Here is a 17,249-nt window from a genome sequence, read left to right as displayed (position 1 = left end):
TAAACAGAAATAGCATGCAGGAACTTTGGTTTCCCATCAGACCTTGTTCTTGCTCAATAGGGTTCTGGGGAGCCCAAAGACTGCTTGAGAGACATTGCATGCTTGGAGAACACCATGACCAAGAATGAGAGGCGCCAAAAGGGATGGTGGAAGGGCCTTAAATAATGCTAAATAATACTTAAATAATACTAATTTCTATAATCATAATTTTAGCAGTAGTAATACTAGCAGCAGAAACAGCAACAGCAGGTAATATTTACCACCCAGTGCTAAGCATTTAAAACAGATGATTTCATTTAGTCTTCACAATGACCCTTTAAAGTTAGTACCATTATTCCCAGCTCCATGGCTTAGATGAGGAAGCTTAACAAGATAATATTCAAGTAGTGAAAACAGTATTTATACTCTAGCAGTCTGACTTTAGAGCACCAACTTTCAGCCCCTCCACTATATGAAATATGGTTATCTTAGGCGGTAATGCTACTGCTATTACTAATAACAGCAGCAGTATTTAATTGCACATTGGAGCAGACTCACACCAGGAATGTCGTTAGCATGTGTAAGGTGTTGGTAGCTTGAAATTGGCCATAATAAGAGTATTTATACCAAGGAAACCAGCAAATGCTATAAATCAGGACTTCTGTTTGCAGAGCGCTACATACTAGTGTAAATATAATTGTCCCTTATATGACATAATGCTATTTTAAGCACTGTAACTATATGAACTCATTTAATCCTTACAACAACCCTATGAGCCTATGATGAACTCTTACTATCCTCATTTTACAGATCAGGAAATCAAGGTATAGAGAGGTTAAGTAACTTGCCCAAAGTCACAAAGCTGATTTCTGCTACTATGCCCAACACTCATCTGTGCCATTTACGACATTATTATTAATGCAATAAAACTATATTCCGAGCTGAGGGAATGGATAGAGAAGAAGCATAGCGAAGTCAGAGAAACTTTCTGAAAGTACGGTTTTCCTCACCCCACCTACCCGTACCCAGAGAACCTTCTAAAATGTTCTAAAATTATCACTCATCAGTCTCAACCTAGTTTCCTTTGGGACTTTCTACTTTGTTTTCCCCTACTGTTTTCCAAGAACTGTAGTGTGTTTCTTATTGAAGTGACTCCAAAGGTTTAATTACTGATAAAAGCAGGTGTGTTGGCTGAGATTTGGTGAAGTTACAAAGAAATCAATGCTTAGAAAAGTTTAACCAAGACTTTTTTGCACCCAGTGCTACACTCATGATGTCTTCTACTTTTTCTCAAATAATCTCTAAAATGCCAAAGGGAGTCCTTTACCATCTCACAGGAGTAAATGTCTATGAAGGCTTTTGCACACATAAGTATAGTATTGTGAGGGGCACCTGGCTGGCTCAGTCAGTAGAGCATAGGACTCTCAATCTCAGAGTTGTGAGTTCAAGCCTCATGTTGGGCAAGGAGCCTACTTAAAAAGACGAAAAAAAAAAGTGTAGTATTGTGACATTCACTTTATTGTGGCACTCTGGAACCAAACCTGCAATATCTCTGAATTATGCTTGTAGTTAATCCTAATCTCCTTTTTTAAAATTATTTATTTATTTATTTATTTATTTATTTATTTATTTATTTATTTATTTATTTATTTTAAGAGAGAGAAAGTACGAGTGAGGAAGGGACAGAGAGGAGACAGAGAGAGAGAGAGAAAGAGAGAGAGAGAGAGAGAGAGAGAGAGAATCCCAAGCAGGCCCCTCACTGCTAGCACAGAGCCCCATGTGGGGCTCGAACCCACAAAGTTGTGAGATCATGACCTGAGCCAAAACCAAAAGTCAGATGCTTGAGCGACTAAGCCACCCAGGTGCCCCTCTAATCTCCTATGTTTAAAGAAAGAAAGAAACTTACGTCATCTAATTCTTTCTCCACTTGGATTTTTCTCTTCTGGAATTGTTTTATTGTTTTCAGCTCTGTCTGAATCATGCCAATTTCTTTGGCTTTTTGCTGGAACTCTCCCTCCAGCTCATTTATTTGCACAATATACTTTTGTTCCTATATAAAAAAAACAAAAAAACAAAAACAAAACAAAACACAAAACAAAACAAAAAACCCAAACAGTTAAATGAATTAGGAAAAAGAACAGAAGTCCCACAAAGTTGTGTTCCCTTGAAACCTTAGGCCATTTGTCTATCTTTTTTGAAGAAATGTTCCCTTTTTGTTTTTGCATAAAGTTTTACTTTTTGTCAGAAGATACCAAGTGCCTTGAATAAGAAAGAACTTCTAGAATGAGCTGATCTTATCTAGAAAATGCAGGTTAATTATTAAAAAGAGGTTTGAGAAGACTAAACAAATCTTTAATTTGTAAGAAAGAGAAGTAACAGCCCTAACCGTAAATTAAAATTAGTAAGCTAAGAGATAAGGAAGGGCCAGTATCTCTAATAAATCAAGAGAGAAGGAGAAGGTGGGGAAAAAAAGAGGAAGAGGGAGGAGGAAAAGGAAGTGGAGGAGTAGAAAGGAAAGAGAAGGAGAGAAGAGAAAAAAAGAGGAAGAGGAGGAAAAAAGGGCCAATAACAATTTAAAAAATGAATGAGTTGTCAAAAAGAAATGCAAATGACCCTCAAACATGAAAAAATGCTCAACCTAGCTCAAAATAAGAGAAATGCAAGTTGAAATACACTGGAATACCCTTTTTCACCTATCATGTTGACAAAAATCAGTTTTGACAATATACTCTGGTATATTGTGAAGACATGGATAGTTGGATTTCTCAGAATATAACATGCTTGCTTTGACTTTGGAGCCCCATAAATATTTTACATAATTATGTAATTACATAACTTTAAAATTACATAATTTTATATAATTCCATAATTTTAAAAAGCAGCTCCCCAAAATCAAAAACAAAATGTGTTCTTGAGTTGGTGGCATAATCACACAGAAAGAAATTATTTCAAATGGTAATGTAATTTGATCATAGATCCCTACTGGTATATATCCAGAGGGGAAAAGTGCCCCCTAAAATCTTAAACTGTTTCCACTAATCTATGTTGGTGTTAGTTATTCTGTGACTGTTGATGTATTGAGGTTTGAAGCAATAACTCAATCATACCTGATATTAAGAACCAGAATTTCTGGTGAGAGAGAAAGGAGACTGGATCAAGTAAAAACCCTGTACTCCTGCATCTGAATTTATATTTCCTACCTCCATCCACTGAAAAGCCATTGAAAGGACAAACTCAGGAGCACCACGACTACCAGATCATTTTCTACAAAAACAGTTTTGCTATTTTTGAGCTTCTGCACAATCAAGTGTGTGAGCTTTAAGGTCACTGAGGCTGCTCTTAGGACCTATTCACTTACTCATATTGTGTCTTAAATATCTGAGCTTGCCAGAAACCTGACCACCCAGTAAGTAACAGTAGTAGTACCTAGACACTCACCAATTTCTCATTCTCCTCTTTGGCTTTTTCCTTTGTTTCATTCAATTGCTGTTTTAGTTTTTCAATCTGTAGAAGTTGGAAATACCGTCAGGAAGGTAAAAAACATTGCTCTGTGTCTTATCTTTATTAAGTAGCCTAGTTTTCACATGATATTAAAACCAATAGGGTTGGAGAGGTAGAGTATGGTAGAAAGAAGAGAAAAGGGGGCATAATTCCATGCCCTTAACCTGCTATTGTCAGTTTCTAAAACCTGGCTATCATCAGAATTGCCTGGGTAACTATTTTTTTTTTTGTGGTAAAAACCACATTATATTTACCATCTGAACCATTTTTAAGTATATAGTTCGGCAGTGTTGAATATATTCACATTGTTGTGCAACAGATCTCTAGAACTTTTTCATCTTGCAAAACTGGAACTCTATATCATAAAACACTACTTTCTTCTCCTACCTACCCCCCTCCCCAATGCTTTTGACTTTTGACTGCTTCAGATAATTTGTATGAGTAGAATCATACAGTTTGTTCTCTTGTGACTGGCTTATTTCACTTAGCATAATGCCCTTGAAGTTCATCCATGTTGTAGCATGTGACGGGACTTTCTTCTTTTTAAAAAAATTTTTTTTTAATGAGGGTTTTCTTTTTTTTTAAGTCTGCATATTATTGTATTGTATGTATATATCCATTTTCTTTATCCGTTCATCTGTCAATGGACATTTGGGTTGCTTCCACCTCTTGACTGTGAATAGTATTTCAATGAAGGGGGTGCACAAATATCTTTTCAAGCTCTTGCTTTAAATTCTTTTCGAAATACACCCAAAAGCGGATTTCTGGATCATGTGGTAATTCTACTTTTAATTATTTGAGGAACCTACATACTGTTTTCCATAATGGCTACACCATTTTACATTCATTCCCACCAACAATGCACAAGGCTCCAATTTCTCTGCATCTTTCCCAAGGCTTGTTATTTCTTATTTTTCTGATCATAGCCATCTTAATAGGTGTGAGGTAATATCTCACTGTAGTTTTTATTTGTATTTCTCTTATCTGGGTAACTTTTGGAAAAAAGTTTCAAGAGTACAAAGAGTTCTCATATAGTTTTCACCCAATTTTTCCGATTTGCTTTCCCACTCTATGTATGTATAGATTGATCTATCTAAAATATGTAGAGATGATATACATTTTTTTTTCTGGACGATGAGAGAGGAGGTTTAAGATATCATGCCTCTTTACCCCTAAATACTTCAGAATGTATTTCCATTCTTTTATTTATTTATTTATTTATTTATTTATTTATTTATTGGGTGGGGGGGAGGGGCATAGGGAGAGGAAGAGAGAGAACCTTAAGCAGGCTCCACACAGGGCTGATCAGATCGTGACCTGAGCTGAAATCAAGAGTCAGACACTTAACCAACTGAGCCACATATTTGCCCCAAAATTCTTTTAGAAGCACAGTAATCAAAATCAGAAAATTTAACATTGATATGCTATTATTTCATCTATAGTCCATATTCAAATTTTGCCAATTGTCCCAGTAGTGTCCTTTATTGCAACTTTTTTTTTTTTGGTCCAGGATATAATCCTTGATTATGCATTACATTTAGTTGCCATGTGTACTAGTCTCCTTTAATCTGGAAGTTTCTCAGTCTTTGTCTTTTATGGCATCAACAGTTTTCAAGAATACCAGCTAGAGTTGGGGCTATCTGATGTTTCCCCATGAGCAGATTCAGGTTATGCATTTTTGGCAGGCATACACTGTCTAAGTGATGATGTATTCTTTTCAGTGCATTATATCATAAGGTAACTGATGTTTTCATCAATTGGTTAAGATTGTGTCTGCTAGGTTTTTCCTTTAAAATTTTTACAAAGTTACAACTTTTCCTTTTGTGATTAATTTTCAAATTAAGGAAAGATATTTTGAGACTATTAAAAAGTTACAATTTTCCTTTTCTAATTAAGTTAATTTACAAATTAAGGACAGATATTTTGAGACTATGCAAATATCCTTCTGCTCATCAAACTTTCACCACTAGTTTTAGCATCCACCGATGATTTTTGATGGGATCAATTAATCCCATGGCACCAAATAGTGCCTTTTTCAATTCCACCATTCTTTGGAAATTTAGTAATTTTCTATATTCTACTGTATGGACATATTTTATTCAATGGATTATGTTTTACTGTCATTGTTTATTTTGATTGTCTCAGATTTGGCAGGGGGAGCCCCTTCAAACTAGTACCCGTGCCCTTTAATTTTTTTTTTTTTTTTACAATTTTATTTTTAAGTAATCTCTACACCCAATTTTGGGCTTGAACTCACAACCCCAAGATCAAAAGTCACATGCTCCACTGACTGAGCCATCCAGGTACCCACCCTTTATTTTACTTACTTTCTTGCACAAATATTCCAGGCTCATCTTTTACTTTCCCTGCTTGCCTTGGAATCAATCATTTGTCCAAAGATTCTAGTATGTTTTAGTAGGAAACCTGAGTAGCTTATTTATTTATTTTTTAAGTTTATTTATTTCTTTTGAGACAGAGAGAGAGGGAGAGAGATTAAGAGAATCCCAAACAGACTCTGCACTGTCAGTGCAAAGCCCAACGCGGGGCTCAAAATCATGAACTGTGAGATCATGACCTGAACCAAAAACAAGAGTTGGACGCTCAACCAACTGAGCCACCCTGGTGCCCCGAGTAGCTTTTTAAACTAAAAACCCCTTGACATGGTTATAGAATCAGAGGATACGTAAGTGAAATATTGTAATTAGACTAGCTTAAGGGAAACCTAAAAATTCTGAAAGATAAATTGAGACAGTCCTAAATTATATAGGACAGGTGTGAAATATAATGAGATTTATTTTGTGATTGAACAAACCTTTAAATACAAAAACACACTCTTAAGGAAAATCTCCTAATTTTGTTCAAGATATGTTTCCAAAAAACATTTCATTTCTTTTTTGTTGTTGTTGTTTATTTGAGAGACAGAGAGTGAGCAGGGGACAGAGAGAGAGGGAGAGAGAGAGAATCCCAAGCAGGCTCCACACTCAGCACAGAGCCTGATGTGGGGCTTGATCCCACAATCTCAATATCACGACCTGAGCCCACATTAAGAGTTGGTCGTTCAGGGGCACCTGGGTGGCTCAGTCGGTTAAGCATCCGACTTCAACTCAGGTCATGATCTCACAGTTCGTGAGTTCGAGCCTCCCGTTGGGCTCTGTGCTGACAGCTCGGAGCCTGGAGCCTGCTTCGGATTCTGTGTCTCCCTCTCTCTCTGCTCCTCCCCCGCTCATGCTCTGTCTGTCTCTCCTTCAAAAATAAATAAAAACACTAAAAAAAAAAAAAAAAAAAAAAGAGTTGGTCGTTCAACTGACTGAGCCACCCAGACACCCCTCGTTTCTATTATTTCTATAATTAACATGAAATAAGATTATAGACAGTTTATATAAAGCTTAATAACACATTTCTAGGATATGGCAGAATGAGTAACAAAACTATAGGAGAGCTACTTAACTAGGATATATTGAATCTACTATACTTCTTCCTCCCAAGGTAGTCTTTGGTTTCAGTAGTCAACCATAATTGTGAGAAAATTATGTTATTTGCTATAGCCAGATGCTAACTAACCTCTGATACACAAAGGCAGATGAAAATCAGGAAATATAAATGATACTCATAAATCAATATCAATTAGCTAATGCAGGCCACAAAGCTTCTATGTAATGAATTTGGAAAATTATTTTACCTAAAAACTTATTTTAGAATAATACTTTATAGAAGACAATTTTAATACCTACTAATGAAAGTAATTTTAAAAATGGAAGTTGCCTATGAAAGAAGGTAAAAAAAATAACAGTAATGCATAAAAAAATTACTTTAATATATAAAATCAAGACAAATGTTCAGTAGTCTTTCTGTAATGTGCTTTCACTATCATCTTGAACTTAGTTTTGATTGTTATTAACTTTTTCAAAGTATCAGTATACTCACAAGCCATTCATTCATGCATGCAAAAATATTTTAATGAATGCCTACTATTTGCTAGGCCTACACTACATGCTGGAGGTGTAGCATTGAGGAAGAAAAAAAGCCCCCAAATTCTTTACTTCTGTGAGGTTTCATTCTAATCAGAAAAAGAGACAATAAACAAATATATAATTATCATACATATAATATGACAGAAGATAGTAAATATTACAGAGAAAAAACAAGGGAGGTTGTTTTTAACTTTAAGGAGAATAGTGAGGAAAGGTGTCACTGCAAAGGTGGTATTTGAAAAAGCTATGGAATGAGGCATGAATTTGTATGTCATCCTTATGCTGGAGCCAATTTTGCATCACACCAGCATTAATTCCAATGTGTACTGAAGCAAATGCAGAAACAATTAAGAATGAGTGAAGGATCATATAAAAGATGCTCAAATGACTAATAATCAGGAAAATATAAATTAAAACAAGATATTAATTTACACCTGTAAAATTGAACAAAAACTAAGTAACATATCAAGTTTTGACAAAAATGTGGTCAAACAGTACCTCACTCTAATACATCACTTGTGATGGCATAAATTGGTATAACCCCTTTGGAGCTCAATTTAAACTCCTGTGAAGCTGAAACAATGCATAACCTCATAATGTAGTAATTTAACTTCTAAGTGTCTACTCTAGAGAAACTCTCCATCATGGACACAAGCAGACATCCACAAGAATATTCACTGAAAGTCTATTTGTAATAATGAAAAAATGGGAGTCTGACTCACAGTGGGTATGGATAAATAAGTTTTGGTTTATTTATTTGCTGGAATATTACAAAGCAGATAAGAATTAAAGAAAAAATAAAGCATGCTCATTATAAATTTTCATTCTTTTATTTTTTACTTTTTTAATGTTTATTTTTGAGAGACAGAAAGACAGAGCCTGAGTAGGGGAGGGGCAGAGAGAGGAGACAGAGAATACAAAGCAGGCTCCAGGCTTTGAGCTGTCAGTACAGAGCCTGACAAGAAGCTTGAACTCACAAACCATGAGATCACGACCCCAGCTGAAGTCAGGCGCTTAACTGACTGAGCCACCCAGGTGCCCCAATATAAATTTTTACAAAATAAACTGAATCAGGTGATTTTAATGAATATACCACAAAAACATGATGTTGAGTAAAAAAAAATATGTTGAGAATGCATGATCAATAGTTAAAGTACAAAACCATACATGGGAATGAGCACACCATCCTCAGCATGGTAGAGATTCTCTTAGGTCTCCATGGGGCTCATAGAGGCAAATGGGAAAGAGAAGAATTTGGAATTACACCTAAATTCCACTTTAACACCTACACACACACCTAACACCACACATAGCTGTGTGACTTTGGGCAAGTTACCTGAGAGTCAATTTGTAAAACGGGAATGACAATATTGTAGCTACATGCAGTTGTTAAAAGTCCTTAATGAGATAAAAGAGGTAAACTTCCTACCTAGCATAGTGCCTGGCATAAAATAGGGGCTCCAAAATATTGGTTCCCTTCCCTTTTCCTTCCAGATCTAAAATAGTAGCTTTACCCTCAACACTTAGAGTACAGAAAGAGAAATTCAAGATTCAACTGGCTAAAAAAAGGAGATTCAGTTTGCTGGGTTCATAATCATGTGATCATGGATTAAAGGTGAATTCCTCTACAAATCATTAAAAGTATTTATCAATATCAAAGCCATATAGGTCATATGTTCTTCTTCTTAAAATAAAATGGATCTTAATGTTCCCTTATGACCATCAATCTTTGTTTCAGACAAGAAAACAACAGGACAAGGGCTGAAAATAACAGCCAATTCTAATAGTAAAGTCATTTTGAAATAGCATCCTGAAATAAGTCAGGCAGAGAAAGACAGATACCATATGTTTTCACTCATATGTGGATTCTGAGAAACTTAACAGAAGACCCTGGGGGAGGGGAAGGGAGACAAAAATGTTACAGAGAGGAAAGGAGGCAAACCATAAGAGACTCTTAAATACTGAGAACTGAGGGTTGGTGGGGGGTGGGGGAGAGGGGAAAGTGGGTGATGGGCATTGAGGAGGGCACCTGTTGGGATGAGCACCGGGTGTTGTATGGAAACCAATTTGACAATAAATTATATATTTAAAAAATGTGATTTAGGGGCGCCTGGGTGGCTCAGTCAGTTAAGTGGCCGACTTCGGCTCAGGTCATGATCTCACAGTCCATGAGTTCGAGCCCCGCATCGGGCTCTGTGCTGATAGCTCAGAGCCTGGAGGCTGCTTCTGTTTCTGTGTCTCCCTCTCTCTCTGCCCCTCCCCCATTCACACTTTGTCTCTGCCTTTTAAAAATGAATAAATGTTAAAAAATTTTTTTAATTAAAAAAATGTGATTTAAATAAATAAATAAAGTAAAAAAAAAAAAAAGAAATAGCATCCTGCTTCAAGACTAACAGAGGTAGTTATTGAGGCTCAGGAGGATTTCTACCTACATACCATATTATCTTTCTCCTGATCCTGCTTCTTCAGGTAACTTAATACAGACATTGTGTCTTTCTCCATTTTATACTGCTGTTTCTTTAACTCCTCATTACTTTTTGCCAGTCTCCGTGAAGTGTCACGATACTCAATCCTCGAGAGTTCTGTGACTTCCAGCCTGGCCTCCCAGAGGGAGGCACTGGCCTTGGCTCTGTCCACTGCAGATTCATCAGCTTTTATTACCTTCCTGCGTGGGAAGAGGACATTGACAGCATATAACAGTTACTCTACTATATTAGAATTATACCTTTCTCTTTATTACTTTTTGTTTTGCTTGGCATTGCCTGGCACATATAAGCAAATATTGTTGGATAAATGAGTTAATAGGAAATACACATTTGCTTGATAAGGGAGTTAATTGGGTGACTCTTCTTGGAAGAGGGGAGCTTTGGAGCATAACTCTGAGAGACTGAAAAAACAAAGAAGAAAGGCATGGTAAGTCAAATTCATTTCATAAATATTCCACATCTTTTCATTTACTTAAAAAAATTTTTTTAAGTTTATTTATTTATTTATTTTGAGAGAGACAGAGACAGTGTGAGTGGGGGAGGAGCAGAGAGAGGGAGGGAGAACTCATGAACTGTGAGATCTTGACCTGAGCCAAAACCAAGAATCAGTTGCTTAACTGACTGAACCACCCAGGTGCCCCTTACTCCTTTTTCTCATATTTGAACGGTCTTTTCTATTCCTACTCACCCAGTTTTAGACCTTGATTCTTGTACTGCAAATCCATTACCTTAGTTCCCCTTCTTTATGATGATACATGCATAGTGTAACTATAACTTTAAGTCCCTTGTTCTGTAATCTTCCACCCACCCCAAACCTAGTTTTGGTTTTGTTGTAGGTTGTTTTTTGGGGGGATTTTCTGGCTAGGCCTTTGACAAAAGATCAAGTCACTTGAACAAGTATGTTAAATACTTTTATCAGCTGGTGCCACATGCACCAGGCTTCAAGGATGGTTGAAAAACAAACCATAATCGTTATACAGAGGTAAAGAGGAAATTAATAATAATAAAGTATGGCTTCAAGATTAAGGTGATTAATCTATGCCTCCAAAGATTAAAGGAGAGTTTTTCAAAGTAAAGATTTGTTGTACAAGGAATAACAAAACAATATACCTTATATATAGTAGGCACTGGATATATAAATATTCAGATAATAAGTAAGACTTCACCTGGGGGCACCTGGATGGCTTGGTCAGTTAAGCATCAGACTCCTGTTTTCAGCTCAGATCATGATCTCAAGGTTCATGGTTTCAAGCCCTGCAATGGGTGCTGCTCTGACCAAGTGCAGAGCCTGCTTGAGATTCTCTCTCTCACCCCCTCTTTACCCTTCCCCCACTTGTGTGTGTGCTCACACATGCTCTCTCAAGATAAACTTAAAAAAAAAAAGACTTCAATATTTGAACTCTAAATATTTTCATATATAGGTATATGTGGACCTTTCTATACTATCACCCTCCATCCCCAACCCCCTACTCCTGGTTCTCCATTCTTTTCCAGTCCCACTGTTCTCTCCAAATTAAGGTCAGCCCCACCTCCAACTCCCTAGCTTGTTATAGCTTTGACCTCCCTTTCCAACATGATTTAGGCAGTAGGGATAGATTGCCTTGCTATAATCATCCAGTTGCTTCCTGAAGGTTATCAGGTCTAAGCTGCACAGAACAGTTGATGCAGACAGGATTTCTCATAAGAGAATCACTAATACTGACTGTAAAAACAAAGCAGTATTTCTCAAATTGAGTCATGGAAAAATCCAAGGAATAAGAGGTCTGTTACCCTCAATGTTTCTCATTGCTGAAAGATGTACTGTAGACGCATGGTCAAAAATAGAAAACATATGCTAGTGAGTTCCAAGAATTTGAGAATGCGATAAGCCCTTGGCATTTTTATTTATTAAAAATATTTTCTGTAATGTTTATTTTATTTTTGAGCGAGACAGAGCGCAAGAGGGGGAGAGGCATAGAGAGAGGTGGACACAGACTCTGAAGCAGGCTCCAGCCTCTGAGCTGTCAGCAAACAGCCCAATGCAGGGCTTGAACTCACAGACTGCAAGATCATGACCTGAGTGGAAGTTGGACGCTTAACCAACTGAACCACCCAGGCGTCCCTATTTTTTTTTTTAATTTTTAACTTTTGTTTGAGAGAGCACGCGTGCATGTGAGCAGGGGAGAGGGGCAGAGGGACAGAATCTTAAGCAGGCTTGATGCTCAGCACGGAGCCCGACATGGGGCTGGATCCTATGACCCTGGGATCACGACCTGAGCCGAAATCAAAAGTTGACTCTCAACCAACTGAGCCGCCCAGGCGTCCCATCCCTTGGCACTTTTAAAATGTACTAGACTGTGCAATTATGTAAAAAAGAAAAAAATAACACTGCAGAAGAATACTTATATTAATACATGGAGTGGGGGAGCTACAAGTAAATAGGTACTGTGGGCTATCATTTTATAAAGAAGAAAAAGAATATCCCAAAGGATATTAGTGGTTATCTTCGGATACTGGGGTTACAAGTGATTTTTGTTTTCTTCCTTGACTACCCACATTTCCTAAACTTTCTGTACTGAGTACACATAAACTTTACAAGTTTGGGGGATTCCCTTATGGTCCCATACATAGTGATGCTAGACACCATGTATGATTCCAATGAACCAGTAGAGTCACTCAACAGATCTAGTGGCAATCCAGCAGCAACTCCAAGCCTGCTAGAGCAATACCTACTTCAGGCATTCTGATCAGTTTGGGGAAATCTGAACAATTACCCAATTTGGTCAAATCTTTTAGGTTTTCCTTTGAACCAAAAGGAATCCTTCAAAAGCCCCAAGGAATGACTTCAATCACTCAGAAATTCTCTAGATGTTCAAGATATTCTCAACAACAAAGCAGAGATCTCTCAGGCTAGGGGCAAGACAAAACACAAAAAACAAAAACACACACACACAAAACAAACCCAGAGCATAGCTCCCATGGAAAAAAGGAAAGATTCAAGTTGCAGTATACACAGGCAGACACCTTAATTTTTTTATTTAACAAATAATAAGCATCCACTATGTTTTAGACTTTTTGCTAGGAGCTGGAGATATGGTGAATAATGCTAAGTGCCTATTCTAGAGAAGCTTATAGTCTTTCATTTTTCATTTCATTTATTTATTTATTGTGAGAGAGAGAGAAAGTGTGAGAAGGGCAGGGGCAGAGACAGAGGGAGAGAGAACCCCAAGCAGGCTCTGCACTGTCAGCACAGAGCCTGATGTGGGGCTCGAACTCACAAACCATGAGATCATGACCTGAGCCAAAGTCAGACGCTTAACTGACTGAGCCACCCAGGCGTCCCAAGAGAAGCTTATAGGCTTGAGCAGGGCTTCCTAGTCGTGGCACTACCGACATCCTAAGCCAAATGATTCTTTGTTTGGGGTGCAGGTGGGAGTTGGCCTGGGCACTGCAGGATGTTTAACTGTATCCTTGATCTCTACCCACTGGATGCCGGTAGCACACATCCCTAGATGTGACAACCAAAAATGTCTCTAGATAGTGCCAAATGTCCCCTGGGAGCCAAAATCGCCCCCAGTTGAGAACCACTGTTCTAAAGCAATACAGTCTGATAGAAGTTTCTGTCGTGATGGTCCAAAACAGTCACCAGTAGCCTACTGAGCATATGAAATGTAGCCAATACAATTAAGGATCTGAGGTTTTAATTTTAATTAATTTTAGTTTAGTAGCCACAAATGGCTGATCACTACCCTATTGGACAGTGTTGGTCTAGAGGACCTTCAATATACCAAGAAATGTTATTCTGACGTTTGACCTTCACTTCTAGTGTCAGAACCAATCCTTCCTCCTCATTCCCAGATCTTTTTCTCTCCAGTAGCACCCACCTAGTTCATTTGGTCTTATACTGTATTCTTTGGGAATGTATCTGCTTCCACCGTTAACGTATTACTCATAGGCAGGGGCTGTGTCTAAATTATTCAGGGTCCCAAATCTCACATTCCATTGTCTAGGTTGGAGCAGTATGGTTTGGCATGCATTTGGGGAATTTCTGAACAATGCGGGCTGTCCTTTTCAGAAGCGGGGAGAGCAAGAGGACGGCAGTTAGCCAGCTGGCCAGCCCCAGCGTGCAGGCGGCTCCCAGCTCCGAATCATCGGAGGGTAGGCCCAGGGAGACAGGAACCCCGGGTGGCCTCTCCTTACTTCTTGTCTTTGCCTTTGTTCTTGCCTTTCTTTTTGTCCTTTCCCTTAGACGGCATCTCGGCTTCACCAGGGACCCCACTGGAACCGACGTTTCTCTGCCGCCGCCCGGCCGGCTCCGTTTCTAAGGAAACCAGCACGCCAAGCGGGTAACGTTCCGCCGCAGCCGTTGCCAGTGCGCGCGGAGAGCGCACGCGCCCGTGACGTAGCCCCGACGCCGCCGCAAACGGGCCCCGTCTGCGGGCCGGGCGCGGGGGGGGCGGGGCGGAGGTCGTGTGGAGGGCGGGCGGCCGCGCCGAGCGGCGCGCGCGCGCGCGGTGAGTGTGCGGGGCGCCGAGGCGCTAGAGTCGGCCCCGGGACGGGGCTGGGTGGCCTAGTGGGGGCTCGAAGCGGGCCCGTCCGGGACAGCGGCGTGGCGTCCTGCAGGCCGGGCGTTTCCGGCGGCGCGACGGTCGTTGCGCCCTCACCTCAGGAGGCTTGCTTCCCTGCGGGCCTGGCTTCCCCGCCGCGGTGGTCGGAGCGCCACCCCGCGCCGGCTTTACAGCGTTTCGCGTCCTGCAGGCGCGTCCGCCCCTTGCCTCACACCACAGCCAGCGTGGCTGCAGCCGCCTGCGCCGCCTCAGCCTCTCCCGAAGCTGCCCTGACTCTCGGTTTCCTTATCCCACTCCTGGCTTCTAACTCTGGCTAATTATGTAAGGGACGGCGCATCCGGCGGACTTCCGAGGCCAAACACATTTCGATGAGGCCGTTGAGGATTTTTCCCAGGGCGGTGGTTGGGAGTGAGGCTGGCATAGTGCTGTCACCTGGGGTGGGAGAGGCTCCGGCGGGGAGAAAAGTGCTGTCAGCTGGGGTGGGAGAGGTGGCGGGGCCACGAGGAGAGCTCGGGGGGCAGGCCCTCCGCCCCATTCCATGTGCCCGAGGCTGCCCACCCAGAACAGCCCCTGATTCCCTTTTTGCTGATGCTTGACTCGTCCGCAGCCCCCTTTTCTGCAGGTTGCCTAAAGTTGGAACCTCTTGCCTTTTGGTGTTTTTTTCCCCCTGGGCACACGAATGGAAAGGAGTACTCAAAAGTATTGTTCTCCTTTTTCAGAGGACCTTTGTAATTATGCCTTCATTCAGTGAGAGTCTTTGAGGACGATCGGAACTCTGGGTGCCAAGACAACGGTTAGGAAATTTGCAGAAGCTCTGCTCTGCGTCATTCTTCATTTCAAATGGAATTTAAAGTTTCTTTTAAGACTTCTTTGTACATCTTCCCTCTCCATGTCTTTAGGGAGAACTTAATCCCTACACCTCTTCCAGAGGTCTTTGGCCTAATGTCCCCCTCCTTTTTTTTTTTTTTTCTCTTTGATTATGTAGTTTGTTTTTGAATTGTGTGGATAGAGGGAAGATGCTGATTTGCAATAAGCGCTAAAAATCTTTTAAGAATTTTTTGTAATGTTTTTATTTTTGAGACAAGAGTGTGAGCGGGGGAGGGGCAGAGAGGGAGGGAGACAATCCGAGGCAGGCTCCAGGCTCTGAGGTGTCAGCACAGAGCCCAATGGGCGGGGGGGGGGGGGGGGGGGGGGGGCGCGAGAGGCGGGCTCAAACTCAGAAACTGTGAGATATGACCTGAGCTAAAGTCAGACCTTAATCGACTGAGCCACCCAGGCGCCCTGAAAATCTTTTTAGACCTACTGTGTGTTAACATGATCTTAGCTTTCTCTCTCTCTTTTTGTTTTTGTTTTTGAGTATAGTTGACTCGCAGTGCTACATTCGTTTCAGGTGATTCACTTTCTCTAGGCGTTATGCTCACGCAAATGTACCTACCATAAGTCACTATGATGCTATTATGGTATCATTGACTATATTTCCTATGCCTTAACTTATTCCCTAAGTCGCTTTTATTCCCATGATTTATTCATTGCCTAACTGGAAGCCTGCATCTCCCACTCCCCTTCACTTGTTTTGCCCAACCCTCCAGCCCCTGCCCTTTGGTAGCTTACTGTATTTCTGGTGCATTTTCTGTTTGTATGCCTCACTCTGATGGGTCCTTGGTGGAATCACCATGCATTGAAGGGGTTTCCTCTGATATGGAGTTCATAAAGTTATGATGAGTTTTTGTCTAAGGTTCTGAAGATGTACCCTATTAATAACTGGCAGAAAACAGAAGTTAGGGCATCTTCTATCACGGGCTGTATATTTGGAATTCATTCTAAAAATTGGTTACTGTACAATACGCAAGGCAGTCCAAGACTTTCCTTGTTTGAACACAGGCCTATAGACTCATTTATAAAATGAAAATTTGATTGTAATGAGATTTCTTGATAGACACATACTTTAATTTCATGCACTTTGTAGTTATTTAATCATACATTTTTATTGACCATAAGTTTGATTTGTAGTTAAAACTGTTGTGATATGAATATGGCTAAGAGAAAGGCCTATATTTATACTATAGTAGAAGTGGGTCTAGAGTCTTCAGTCTTCTGAACCTCCGCATTCTCTGCCAAAGAACTTGATGTTATTCAGTCATCTATTAGTAAGAAACATCTGACGATACAGATAGTAGAGTAGGAAGTTGCTATTTAGCAATTAATCTGGTAGTATTCCATAATTTCTGGTAGGTTTACTGTGAAGTTTCAGGATTATCTTGCTGAATAAATTTTCTTTGATTTTAGAATACTAATGCTTTTAAAACTTGAAATAGTCCACTTAATGTTTTGTTGATTTGGCTTTACAATTCTTTTTTCCCCCAGTTTGCGTAGTACCTACTCAACATAGAAGTGTGGAGTGTCTTGGCTGAATCCTCATGCAGACAAGATCATTATGGTCCTAGTAGGTAGGACAAGTATCCTGATAGAAGGTAACATCTCTGCTATCTTAAAGCTGTAAATGTACTTCATAGACTTCTGGGTGGTTTTTGTTGTTTTTCTTTCTGAATTGGACTCTCTGTCTTTACCAAATGATAACTTTTATCTTGTTGATGGTAATATCAAGTGTGGAGTTGTTAAAAAAAAAAAAAAAGCCAAATAACATAGGACTATGTATCAGAATATATGGTATTTCTGATTTTTTCTTCTAGTAGTTCCCAAATAGGATTTACTCTGTAAAGTCATCTGTGGTTTTATTCTGGCTTAACCTGAAGACCCTAGTTTAT

General features: G+C 39.7%; 2 protein-coding genes across 16 annotated transcripts in view; one reads left to right on the top strand and one right to left on the bottom strand.

The window, feature by feature from the left end:
• Positions 1-14,271, bottom strand: part of BBOF1 (basal body orientation factor 1) — a 34,481-nt gene extending 20,210 nt beyond the window's left edge. The window contains exons 1-4 of one of the 2 annotated variants that reach the window (XM_047864729.1): positions 14,117-14,271; positions 9,888-10,116; positions 3,418-3,483; positions 1,886-2,029 (exon numbers count right to left, since the gene is read on the bottom strand). In XM_047864729.1, coding sequence (XP_047720685.1) covers positions 1,886-2,029; positions 3,418-3,483; positions 9,888-10,116; positions 14,117-14,172 — 495 coding nt within the window. In that variant the 5' untranslated portion in view covers positions 14,173-14,271. The remainder of the gene's footprint in view (positions 1-1,885; positions 2,030-3,417; positions 3,484-9,887; positions 10,117-14,116) is intronic. The other variant, XM_047864728.1, reaches the window with a different exon arrangement.
• Positions 14,272-14,376: 105 nt separating this feature from the next.
• The window catches only part of ENTPD5 (ectonucleoside triphosphate diphosphohydrolase 5 (inactive)), a 49,386-nt gene continuing 46,513 nt past the window's right edge, over positions 14,377-17,249 (top strand). For 6 of the 14 annotated variants that reach the window (XM_047864750.1, XM_047864738.1, XM_047864746.1 and 3 more), the window contains exons 1-2: positions 14,377-14,430; positions 16,849-16,955. The gene's annotated coding sequence lies outside the window, so the exon portion shown is untranslated. Of the gene's footprint in view, positions 14,431-14,462; positions 14,806-14,891; positions 15,278-15,856; positions 15,875-16,848; positions 16,956-17,249 lie in introns of those variants that run through there. The other 8 variants (XM_047864747.1, XM_047864743.1, XM_047864742.1 and 5 more) reach the window with 6 other exon arrangements.

Source organism: Prionailurus viverrinus, chromosome B3 (assembly GCF_022837055.1).
Source record: "Prionailurus viverrinus isolate Anna chromosome B3, UM_Priviv_1.0, whole genome shotgun sequence".
In the NCBI taxonomy this organism is placed as follows: domain Eukaryota; kingdom Metazoa; phylum Chordata; class Mammalia; order Carnivora; family Felidae; genus Prionailurus; species Prionailurus viverrinus.
Note: the sequence above shows the minus strand (reverse complement) of the source record. Positions and strands in the feature narration are given on the sequence as shown.